General features: G+C 35.4%; 2 protein-coding genes across 4 annotated transcripts; both read left to right on the top strand.

The window, feature by feature from the left end:
* The first annotated feature begins 1181 nt into the window (after window positions 1-1181).
* Window positions 1182-6609, top strand: zgc:92606 (uncharacterized protein LOC100000242 homolog). Its single transcript, XM_056269964.1, has 5 exons — window positions 1182-1257; window positions 3221-3310; window positions 3703-3781; window positions 4656-4774; window positions 6134-6609. The coding sequence occupies exons 2-5, from the start codon at window positions 3221-3223 to the stop codon at window positions 6197-6199; spliced, it is 354 nt and encodes a 117-aa protein (XP_056125939.1). The 5' UTR covers window positions 1182-1257; the 3' UTR covers window positions 6200-6609.
* Window positions 6610-7003: 394 nt separating this feature from the next.
* si:dkey-26c10.5 (uncharacterized protein LOC563797 homolog) lies at window positions 7004-12417 on the top strand. 3 transcript variants are annotated; one of them, XM_056269958.1, is made up of 7 exons: window positions 7004-7247; window positions 7480-7593; window positions 9540-9650; window positions 10697-10816; window positions 10936-11087; window positions 11185-11285; window positions 12217-12417. In XM_056269958.1, the coding sequence occupies exons 1-7, from the start codon at window positions 7142-7144 to the stop codon at window positions 12338-12340; spliced, it is 828 nt and encodes a 275-aa protein (XP_056125933.1). In that variant the 5' UTR covers window positions 7004-7141; the 3' UTR covers window positions 12341-12417. The 3 variants fall into 3 exon arrangements, with proteins under 3 accessions (XP_056125933.1, XP_056125931.1, XP_056125932.1); XM_056269956.1 differs by lacking the exon at window positions 7480-7593 and having other exon boundaries at window positions 7006-7247; XM_056269957.1 differs by lacking the exons at window positions 7004-7247; window positions 7480-7593 and adding an exon at window positions 9337-9454.
* The last annotated feature ends 21 nt before the right edge of the window (window positions 12418-12438 follow it).

Genomic DNA, 12438 nt, shown 5'->3' with positions numbered 1-12438 from the left:
TAGCGGCCCCAAGATTTATTCTATACAGTACAATATACAGATCATTAAAAAGGTATACATTTCAGAAACAAGGTTCACAATTCACAGGATATATTGCAATAAAAAAGAAAAATTATAAACATTACAGACAATATACAAAACAAGCAAACTGATATCAATAAGTATTGTAGAACTTTATTCAAAATTTGATACTAACTTGAGGAGGGAACAGTGGTTCTCAACTCAGTGGGCTTCAACAAACTTCTGAGGGGACCTCAAGATGACTTTACCAAAACAAAAAAAGATTAAAACAAGCACTGAAATAAGCTAAAACAACTATAAAAACAAGATATTAGTATTTTGTTTTTTAAAACGAATATGCTTCGGGTGGGGGTGGGGCCTTTAAATGTTGTTGTGGACAATGAATGGGCCTTAAAGTCAAAAGGTTGAGTTCGAGATCCACTATTGTAGAACTATATCCACTATTGCTCCTTCGTGAATCACCCCGGATGTTCTTTGTGTGCATCACTTTCTGGGTCAGTCTGTCATGACTGTATTGACTGTAGAGCCACTGCATAATGAAGCCCAATCATTGGTCAGATACAAGTATTGTTGTATACATCTGTATATTGTATAGTTGTGTTCTAGCCTACTTTTGTCTCTTTGTTTTCGCCGGGTTTGATGGTTGTAGTTAACTATTTATTAATAGTAAATCTATTTATTTATTTATTTATCTATCTGCTAAAAAGACAATTAAGAAGTTAATAACGAATGCCATTCTTAAAACTGTTTAAGAAAAACATTGTCTCTGTCCTGGGTTGCTACCAGAATCACATGCTGCTGGGTTTGCCTAGAAAAGGACACGTCAGACACGTAACACAGAAACACTTTAGAGCTCTCTTCATTGGCCTAATTATGCTTTATTTTGATTGGTTCCGCTGACCTAGGGGTACACGTGAGCGACAGCTCACTTTGGCCAATAGAAGCGCTGTCAACACATTTAAATCCCGCCTTCTCTTTCCTCTAAATGACTAGACGTTTTGTCAGTCTATTTATATAATGCTCATTGGTTACTTTACAGAATGACGCGGTACATTATTTGTTGTTGTTTTAGTGGGAGAAGTGGGCCAGTCGACATCTTCAAGATAGAAGGCGAATTATAATATAAAGTTATTGATTTTTGGAGAGCAACATAATACGGGCATCTGATCTTCGTCCAGGCGGGGAAGACGGGCGCTACATTTAACTTCTTCCTGAATCTATCAGTAGCCGTCCAAGGTATGTTTTGTGTGTTTAATGACCAATACTCCCAGTTTAATGTGGATAAGGTTAATGTAGTTTCATGGTGGAAACGGTCGTGGATTTGTGTTGGATCAAAGTTTCAGACACCAACCCCGCGGTTACCCGCATTAAGTTCATTTTGTTCCCTGAACAAGGATTGTACGGAATAGCAGGTCATATCATATCATGTGAGCTCGCGGCCTTACGTCATCAGCAGTTGTTATGGGCGCAGTTATCTCACAGTATCATGCACTTTCTGACGGGAGCAGATTATTATTGTTTATGAGTGTTAAATAGTGAGTGTTTCAGGAGCGGGCAGTACTATGGAGGACATGTTTTCGCATTGCAGCACTCCATGTGGCAACTCGTCTTCTTCGCAACACCATCAAGAATCACAACTAACAAGCGTGTTGGCTTCTTATTATTACATAATACAACGGTAGTGAATAACTACAATATGCATATGCCATGGTATTTACACGAGTAGGCACATGTAATTACCTTGGTGCAAGTCCAAAACAATGTAGTAAACCTACTGTAATACATGTTTGTGAGAAATATAGTGCAAGGCTAACTGCAGTGCTCAGTAAAATGAAGCTATTTAGAGCACAGAAAAAAGACACCCACAGGTCAGAGTCATTTTTGGCATACATGATCATCTGCTACAGTATTGGATGCATTTTCTGGCATTTTCTTTTGCACACTCAGCTATTCAGACGTCAGAGTAAATAGGAATGCTAAAATGTCATATCCGAGTATTTAATTTCTGTTGTAATTGATGGGTGTGCATGTCTGTATTATGTAATGTTCCTCTGCAGGGCATAAGTGGATGGTTGAGTGAATATAAACAAAACAAACTAGTCTGCCTAGTTCCACAGTAATAAAATATTCTGAAGCATTTTCCACAACCTTCAATGAAATGGCAGAACATAATGTAAAGTTACGGACGACGAACTAATGCAGACAATGTGTAACTTTGACTTTTCTATATTATAGTCTTTTATAGTTAGTTATCATTAAAATGTTTTATTTTTATTAGTCAACATGTTTTGAAGGAGTTACACCGCACTCACGATCATCAAGGTGCCAGACAAACAAGACTAAAGATCTCAAAAAATAATGCCTCAATGCCCTGAGGATGGTCTTTTGACCGAAAGCTTGGTGATTCAATTTGCTTAAAGGATTTTAGTGTGCGGACAGTTTATTTATTAAAGTCAACATGAAATGGAAGTTACAGTAGTCTTTTCTTTCCTATTATGATGGATATCCATGTAAAACGGCTTCTCGAACAAGAAAAAATGTAGGGCGGGACTTGATTTTGTCCGTTGGGAATTGATTGGATCGTTGGATGGTTGTGGTTTGCTTTTTCTGTGATGTCATGTGAGTGACAGGTTTGCCCCATCCTCGCGCCAATGAACTTCATCAGTGAAGAAAAGAGAAGTGTCTGCAAATGGGAGGGGATATATTTCGATTAAAGATTATAATGGGAACGGAATTTAAAAAAAATAATGTGCATGGATAAATAATTTAATTATTAGCAATATTTCATTAGCAAGAATTGTCCATTTTTATTTCATGGTGACTTAAAAAAAATCTAGCTGTTGTATTGTGTTAGGATTGTAGAAAATGTACACATGGTTTGAATTTTAACATATGTGAACAACATCTGGACTGAGGGCAAAGGAGAGGAAGAGCCTATGGTGGGGTGGCAGAAGAATGACCAGAGCATTTCAAGATAAACAATTTGTTACATCTTGTGTTTATGAATGACTGATTCATAGAATAAATATACTTTATTAATGATCATATGCAGATATGACAGTGTGTTTATTTCTGCCCATGTTTGAATGACAATAACTAATCAGGCAGATGAATTAATGTATCAAATGAGGAAGCCTGAAATGTTTTGTTAGTTATATTTTTATGTTGATGTTATTGTTCATGTGTGTTTGGCCCTCAGATGTCTAGCCAGTATCAGCGAAGTGTTCCACTGGAGATCAGGAAAGCGGAGGGGGAGAGAGTCCGCGCCAAACATCCGGATAAAATTCCAGTCAGTTTCATGGTTGGAAACCATAATAACAAAAAATAATCCATTTCAGTTACATTATCAGGACGGTTCAAAGCTTTAAAGGGATACTTCACACAAAAAGGATCATTTACTCACCCTCATGTTGTTCCAAACTTGTATTTCTGTCATCTGGTGCACAAAAGAAATTGTGAAGAATGTTGGTAACCAAACCGTTTTGGTGACCATTTACTTCCATTGTATGGACAAGAAAATACTGAAGCATTTCTTAAAATATCTTCTTTATGTTTTACAGAAGAAAGTCCTGCAGGTTTGGAATGACATGAGAGATGACAGAATTTTCAACTAATATTATATTGCTCTGAAAGGAAGGTTTTTGGAGAGTTGTATATTTATTTGTTTGTTTGTTTCCTTAGATAATTGTGGAGAGAGCAGCAAGGTCACGAGCTCCTGAACTTGACAAAAAGAAATACCTTGTTCCTTCAGACCTCACAGGTGACAGCTCTTATTTCATACATGCCCTCAACATTATACACTGCCCCGCCAAAAAAGAGGTATCCGTTTGGATTTAAATAGGCAAATGCTTAAGAGTCTATGACTGGATCATTATTGCAGTGATTATTATGTTTCTAGCGTGTTATACTGTATGTTTGGCAACTGTTCTTCTAACCCTAATTGATGGTGTGTGTAGATTTTCATTTTTTAAACAACCATATGAAAGACACATCATGGCCATATTTCAGGATGACAATGACAAATGAAAGAATGGTTGGGGGAGGAAGCATGAAGAATCATTTTCACACATGAATTAACACCTCTGAGTCCAGAACTTAAAGTCATTGAAAGTCTTTGGGATGTGCTGGAGTAAACTTTATAGAGTGCTCGACTCTTGCATTGTCAATACAAGATCTTGACCAAAAATTGATGCACCTCTTGATGGAAAAAACATCACAACATTTATTTCCATCAAGAGGTGTCTTCCTACATGGTTGCTTAAAAAATGAAAAGCTACACACTCCAACTGTTGCCAAACATATAACATGCTAGAAACGTAATAATCACTGCAATAACGATCCAATAAATGACTCTTAAGCATTTCCCTATTTAAATCCAAACTTAATTTTATTTTATTTTTTTTCCGGGCAGTGTATTATCATAATTTCTGTAAATTTACAGGGGAATTCAACTCAACTCATGATTGCCCGTCAGCATTGCGTAATATGGCAGTAAATTAAGGCCTTTGAATTTTTTGAGACTCTTTCTGACCCTGAACTTCCCTATTCCAGTCTTCCTTTTGAGGAAGAAATGAAACCGTTTACAAACTGTAAAGTTTTAATCTGACTGACATTCTCTCAACTTTCTCTTCCAGTCGGCCAGCTCTGCTTCCTGATCAGACAGCGGGTGTCTATGAGGCCGGAAGAAGCGCTCTTCTTTTTCGTTAAAAACTCCCTCCCTCCATCCAGCTCCCCGCTGTCTGCAGTGTATGAGGTAACTCAAGCACCCCTCTTCACTAGTGCAGAGTAAGATACTCAATTTTATTAGCAAAGGGTGTTCATTGCAGCAAGCATGAGTTTGAAGCTGGATGTAGTGCAGCAGGAAACTGTTAATAAACAATACATCACCAACACTCAGGAGATCAAGATAACACACAGGAGAAACACAACCACTAAGCACAGACGAGAACAGAAAACTGAGGGATATAAATACACTGGGAAAACAAAAGGAACTAAATAAAATGCGTGTGACTGGAACAACTAAACGGAACATAATCCTGACCTTCATAAAATTCGAAATATATTTCTTTAAAATCATATAATGGCCTTGAATATATAATGTTCATTTTAATTGGTACATGATTAATAAATAAAGTCATGAATAAAAAAAAATAAAAAGCTAAAAAAGGCAATATAGTTACAAATATATATACACTACCACTTAAAAGTTTTTGTTTTTTTCAGGATCGGAATGATTTTTGAAGAAGTCTCTAATGCTCACCAAGCCTGCATTTATTTAATCAAAAATAAAGTGAAAGAGTAATATGCTGAAATATTATTACAATTAAAAATATCTGTTTTCTGTCTTAATATATTTTTAAATATATATATATATATATATTTTTTTCCATTTTCAGCATCATTACTCCAGTCTTCAGTGTCTCATGCCATCAGAAATCATTCTAATATGCTGACTTGCTGCTCAAGAAACAGTTCTTCTTGTTATCAATGTTGATTTTTAAAAAAGAAAAGAAAAAAAGAATGGCATTTATGTGTAAACTGTGTAAAAGTCTTTACTATTACTTACTTTTGATCCATTTAATGTGTCACTGGTGAATAAAAGTATACATTTCTTTAAATATAAATCTTATTGACCCTAAACTTTTGAACTATGGTCTATATGCACACACTTTTTAACTATTACTTACTTTTGATCCATTTAATGTGTCACTGGTGAATAAAAGTATACATTTCTTTAAATATAAATCTTATTGACCCTAAACTTTTGAACTGTGGTCTATATGCACACACTTTTTAACTATTACTTACTTTTGATCCATTTAATGTGTCACTGGTGAATAAAAGTATACATTTCTTTAAATATAAATCTTATTGACCCTAAACTTTTGAACTGTGGTCTATATGCACACACTTTTTAACTATTACTTACTTTTGATCCATTTAATGTGTCACTGGTGAATAAAAGTATACATTTCTTTAAATATAAATCTTATTGACCCTAAACTTTTGAACTGTGGTCTATATGCACACACTTTTTAACTTTTACAATTTTAACCAAACAATTTAAAAATATGATTTCTGATCTAAACTGACCACCTCTGTCTGTTTTTAGGAACACCAGGAGGAAGACCTGTTCCTGTACATGACATACAGTAATGAGAGTGTTTACGGTGCTTGAGATGGAGGAAGAAAGAAGAGAGAGAAAGATGATACATTATTTTACCACTATTATCCCACATTCAATACATTGTACCTACCTACGCATTGTTCATAATGGGGACTAAAGGGTGCTGTTTGCATTTATCAGTATTTGGGGGGAAACTATAATATGTTTCTTTAAACAGATTCTTGGCAGTAAAGTATTGGGACTTGAGAATTTAGAGACACTAAAGAGAAGGAGAGAAAATGGAAGGTCAAAACAGAGATAAACTTCAAGCACAGTAGTAGAGTAAGCAAGTATTGATTTCTCTTTCTCTCCCAGGAGCGCATCATTTGTATGTAATGCACATAGGTTTTTGTTCTTGGTTTTTTTTTTTTTGTAAAGTATTATCAATAACTTTTGTGCATATAATAAAAATCTTTACAATATTTTAGCCTCTTTCTTGTCTATGAGTCTGTGCATAATGTTTCAACTTTAAAGCATTTGTTTTAGTACAGATTTCATTCATTATTGTCCACTATTTATCCTGTTCAGACATATTTAACATTTAACACTTAAACTTAGAAGGTTTAAAGAGACACCAACGGCTCGTGTTTGATATGTTTGAATTTCTTTTCCATTAGGATGAGACATGATTAGTGGTTTGATTCATTCTGACAGTACGAAAAAGAGAGAAGTGAGGGATATCGTGGCAACTTGGCGGAGTGTAATGAGGAACTTGCGGGAAAACAACTGATCATGTGTGATGTTCAGATTTATCCTGGTGTGAGAGAATTTGCATCAGGTCAGCACATTTCAATGTGAAGCTTGTCTGTAACTATTGTGTCATTTGTCCTCAGAATAGTTGAGACAATAGGAGATTAAACAAGTAGCTAAAGAGCTTGCACCTACTGGGACCTCTGACAAATTAGTCAGGAAAACGAAACTCAAGGGAATTGGCAGACAGGAAAAAAAAAAGCCATGGCGAGCAAGAAAGAAGTAGAAGTGGAGTTGGAGGAGATTGCAACGGCTGAGGAGGAGAAGGAAAACAAGGAAAACAAGGATGAGGAGAAGCAGGAGACAAAAGGTAAAATGATTATTCAAATATTTTTTTATATAAGCAGTTGACAAGTTGTTATTAGCTCTGTTAAAGTTTAAGAACACATCTCCACCTTCACAGTGCGTTCACAGTGCGTTCATGTGAGCAGGGCAATACCAAATTTCTCTGATCCAGTCATTATACATACAAATCACAAAGCCTTTTCTCTTGTTTTCTTCTCATATCTAACTGTTCTTCTATTTAACTGCATTGTCTCCAACTGACATCGCCGAGGAAGACGTAGATGAAGGGAATGTTTACTCCTCTCTCACTAACCCATCTGAACATGTGTATGGCTTGCCCTCTTCAAACCGCTCTTCTACAGTCAAGAAAGGTAAAACACTTTTTATTCAATCATCAAAACTAATTTTCCTATTACTGCACATTTTAGGCCAATTAATTGCTAATAAAGTGAATAAAAGCACTCATTTAATGATAAAAAATGCCAGGAGTTTGATTTCTTTAACGTTTTGTGTATATGTTTAAATTATGAAATACAGAAGTTTTCAAAACAATGCTGTATTTTTTAAATGAATATTCTTTTTGGGCATTCATGTGCATATTCATTGTATGATATCTTACAAAAGTTACAAAAATGTGTGATCGAGAGTCCATGGCTGTCTATTTGGTCTAAAACTAGACAAGTGAAAAAAGGCCAAAAAGAGGAACAAAAGCAGATGGAGAAAAAGAACAACTGATGCAGTGGTCAGTTACAGCAACAAATATTATTTTTGATCTCAAGATAAAAGGGTATGCAGAAGATGTACATACATAGTCTACACTGTAAAAAAATAAAATTCTGCTTAAATCTACAGTAAAAAGTAGCAGTGGTTACCAAAACCAAATCATGTATTATGTTATTGTTACATGCATCAAAGTGGCATTCAGGTGACAGTAGATTAGAACATAAAAAGCTTAAAGGAAACATAAATCAGTTGTCCCCTTTCGCAGTGAATTCCCTGGAGCACTAAAAGAAACATGATGGAAAATAATGAGATGGGAAGAAAGCGTAGCTATATTTCATTGCATTTGCGTTCTAGTGCAAAATATTTCGAGTTCCCAAGAAACTATGCATTCGCTCAATTTTGCAAGCAAATTGGGAGAACCAACTCAAAGATTTATTTCCTGTACCTTTGCAAAGACTATTTGATGGACTTATTTGGGGGAATATTGAGAGTTGTAGTGCTTAGTTTAAATATAAAAAAGTTTACTGGACTACTGTCACGATAAGATCCAAGGAAGACGGAGATCATTGAAAAGTAACAAGTTTCTCAGAACACAACCAACAGCGTGCAACGCACAAACACTGAACTGAACACAAGCAGGAACTAAATACACAGATGATGCCGAGGCAATGACAGACAGCTGTGAAGAACATTATAGTGTCCATGGTGATTGATGACATGCAGGTGATAGGTGATCAGGTGATGGTCTATAGTGTGCAGGTGGGGAAGATGAGGGATGCTGGGAAGTGTAGTGCCGTTGAGGTGTGTGACAACTACATAAAGTGTCATGTGAATTGCCATTGCAGTTAACCATACACGTTTTTACAGCATTCTTTTTCTTTAAAATTACATTGTACAGTTACAGTTTATGTAGGCTACCTGTGCAAAAAAATATCTGTGGGAACATTGTGAGTAGTGCTTAATTTAATACGAAACAGTTGCTTCATAAGCATCCGATTATACTCAACCCAAGTGGTTTCTCGTTAGAAACATCTGTTACCATGGCGCCGCAAGCCTGCATAAATTATAGATTGCTCTGTAATTTGATAAGAGTCTTTTGTATGACCATAGTTCACAATGTAAAACCCATATCTGGGACACAGCTGCATATCGTGCTCTCTGAAGGACAGCGGGTATCTTATTTTGTCCGGAGAGAGCTTCAAGGTCTCATAAGGGCACACGAGGACACAGAGCCGTGATTGTGTTACGGAGCGTCGTCATCAGACTGTATGTTGCTACAGTGACGGATGAACGTCTTCAAAGCCCCTGCGCGCGGTCGAATCCCCCCCGTAGTGTGTGTGTGTGTGTGTGAGCTCGATCATTTAAAGAGCCGAGGTGCGGTCAAGTGCGCATAACAGTTGCAAACCTCGTGTAGACGCTGCGTTAGAAGAGACATGTACGTAAAACTGTGCAATTTCGGCAAGTACGCAGACGGGAAGTCTGAGCCGAAAAAGCTGCAGCCGGATTCAGGTGATAAATGATGTTATTACATATATCTTGACTTCTGTTATTTGACGGTTCATGAAACGATAAAGTGTATTATGTTTTTCTCCAGATGGATCACTTGATATTTACCGGAAGGTTCGCGTTTACCGCATCATTTCACTGGTTCTTTTTGTCATCTGCTTCCTGTTGCTGATTGTGGTCTTTGTACTGTTAATTAAGTGTAAGTATAACTATCTTTATTGTAGGCCTAGAACTCGGAACCTAGGCTATTGTTTTAGTGACTTAACTCTTTTATTGTCTTTGGGTTAATTTGGTAAAAAAATACGCTACATGGTTTTTGATATTAACAAGCTTTGTGTCAACAATATCTAAACAAACAAAATATAAGCCCACTTTAGTTTTTATTGTTAATATTATTATAACTTTTATTAATAATACTAATAATAACTATTTCAATAAATGGTCAATCTGTGGTCATGGTGTTTGACTATAGGTTGAAGAACCACTTATGGCCTTTGACCTTACAGTATGTTATGCAACTGTATTTTGTGTGTGTGTGAATTCAAATGAAATTTGAATGAAAAATATGTAGCATTTTTTTCTAGGATCTAACCCTTAAAACACACTGTTTCCTGATAGGGGACAATGGTGCTACATGCATGGATGTCATTTTCTCCTTGCACAAAACTAACAGCTAGGCCTACACTGTTTATAAACCTGTTAATAACCAGAATAATACAGAAGCTGCTATATAATGTATTGTATTGTAACATTATGAAAGGCCAAAAGAAAAACAGGAAAAGTCAGTTTTTTTTGCCATAGTATCCGAAATTCTCTAACATTATTTTTTTTAATTAAATTGTGTTATTCCATAATGATTGAATTAAAACCACTTTATCATCATAATACACTTTGATACAAAAATAAAAAAACAGACATTTTCCTTAAAATTAAGAATAATTTAATTTAATGTTTTTTAGTATGTTTGCATGCATCACAAGTGGGTGCAGATCTTAGAACAATATAGGTGGGTTAAAATGATTACGTACAAAGAAAATGTGATCAAAAAAGAAAAGTTACACAAAATGACAAATATTATAAAAACTTGCACTAAATTCTTGTTTCAAGATCTCGATGTTACATTATTATGACTTTACAGTAAAAAAAAAAAAAAAAGAAGTCTAGTAACTATGGTATTTTGGTGGAAATGGTTATTTATTTAGAGGTCAGGTGTGCTGTAACATTGTTCCACTATGTTATAAACAGTGACTGGGACAGGGACTGAGCCATGTCAGGTGGTAGAGGAGACGAACAGGTCTCCACCAGAACAGGAATGCAGCATGAAGAAATGCCAAGAGGTTTACCAACAACCTTTTGGAGAAACTCGTGAGTTTGTGAACAACAGACATACAGTTGTCTAAAAGTGTTATGTCCGTTTAATTTTTTTCTTATTTTTACGTCACTTCAGAATTTTCTTGTTTCCCCACTTATATGTATGTGTGCAGAGCATCTGTGCAGTAATTGTGCCAAGGGCTGGTTGAGGTTCGAGAATACTTGTTACTTCCTGTCTCAAACCCGTCTGACCTGGCAGCAGAGCAGGGAGGAATGCCAGAGGAAGGGAGGAGATCTTGCCGTCATTACTAATCCACGTGTGCAGGTCAGTAATTCTGTAAATATGGTCAAATTAAAACTAACAGGAGTGAATCTCATTTAAATGTATTTTTATGCCTTTCGACAATATCTCATCTCTGCAGATGTATCTGAGCGGGAAAGGGAATTTGCACTACTGGATTGGGCTAACTCATGTGGGGACAAATGAATGGACATGGATTAACAACACTGTATTGACAGTGAGGTGGGAAAGAATGTGACTGAAAACACATCGAAGGGCAATGTGAAAACAATGCTTGTTTGTTTGTTTTTGACTACCTGAGTTGGTTACCTAAAGGATGTTTTTTTTTTTGCTGGCAAAAAATTTCCAATGATTTTTAAAATTTTCAAAAAAAAAAAAAGAACAAAAAATTCTATCCATTTTGTGTCATTCTGAATTGCTTTTCCCTACACACTGGAGGTGCCCTGCAATGGTAACATAAAAAATAGCATGCAGTGTCAACTTTGGCCTGGAGGGGGCGATCATTGATTTTTGAAAAGGTGGACTTTTTTTTTTAACACTTTACAATAAGGTTTCTTTAAGGTTTCAAGTTTCAACATTAATTAACTTCATTAGTTAACACAAACTAACAATGATCAATACTACTACAGCATATATTTATATTAGTTAATTCAGCATTTACTAATACATTTGTAATACACATTGTATCTGTTAACATTAGTTAATGCACTGTGAACTAACAAGAACATGAATGTTTTTATTAACTAACATTAACAAAGGTTAATAAATGCTATAAAAATATTTGTTAATAGTTATTTCATGTTAGTTAATTGATTAACTAATGTTAACAAATAAGACCTTATTGTAGTGTTACCAAAATGTTTAAGTTTATTTACAACATTATTTAAGTTTTAAGTGGACAGTAATAATAATATGAATTTAAAAAATGTAATTCAGGGATGTATTGCCTATTTTTTTGTTGTTGCAGCAGAAAAATATAAATTAAAAATAGGAAATAAACTCAAGGAGGCACTTTTTACACCTTGTCCTTCAAGCCTCCATAAATAATTCATCATATGGTTACACAAACATACAAGTATTGTAAAATGAATATATTTGTTTAAATGTGATTTAGTAGCTAATGACTGACTATGCTTCTTCTGTATGCACACAGATATTGGGAAGATGATTCCTCTCCTGGAGATTGTGCCATTCTGGCTGCAAATGAACCACCTGAACGGAGCTGGCGCCCATCTCACTGCAAGTTATATTTACAGTACATCTGTCAGAAGGTCTAGATGTCAGAAGATCAACTACACCAATCAAAACCAACTATACATCTGGATATCATAACTCAACACTTAATCTAATCATCTTTTCTCTAAAAATCAGAAAT

Source organism: Rhinichthys klamathensis, unplaced genomic scaffold (genome assembly GCF_029890125.1).
Source record: "Rhinichthys klamathensis goyatoka isolate OS25496 unplaced genomic scaffold, OSU_Roscu_1.1 h1tg000295l_1, whole genome shotgun sequence".
Taxonomy (NCBI): Eukaryota; Metazoa; Chordata; class Actinopteri; order Cypriniformes; family Leuciscidae; genus Rhinichthys; species Rhinichthys klamathensis.
Note: the sequence above shows the minus strand (reverse complement) of the source record. Positions and strands in the feature narration are given on the sequence as shown.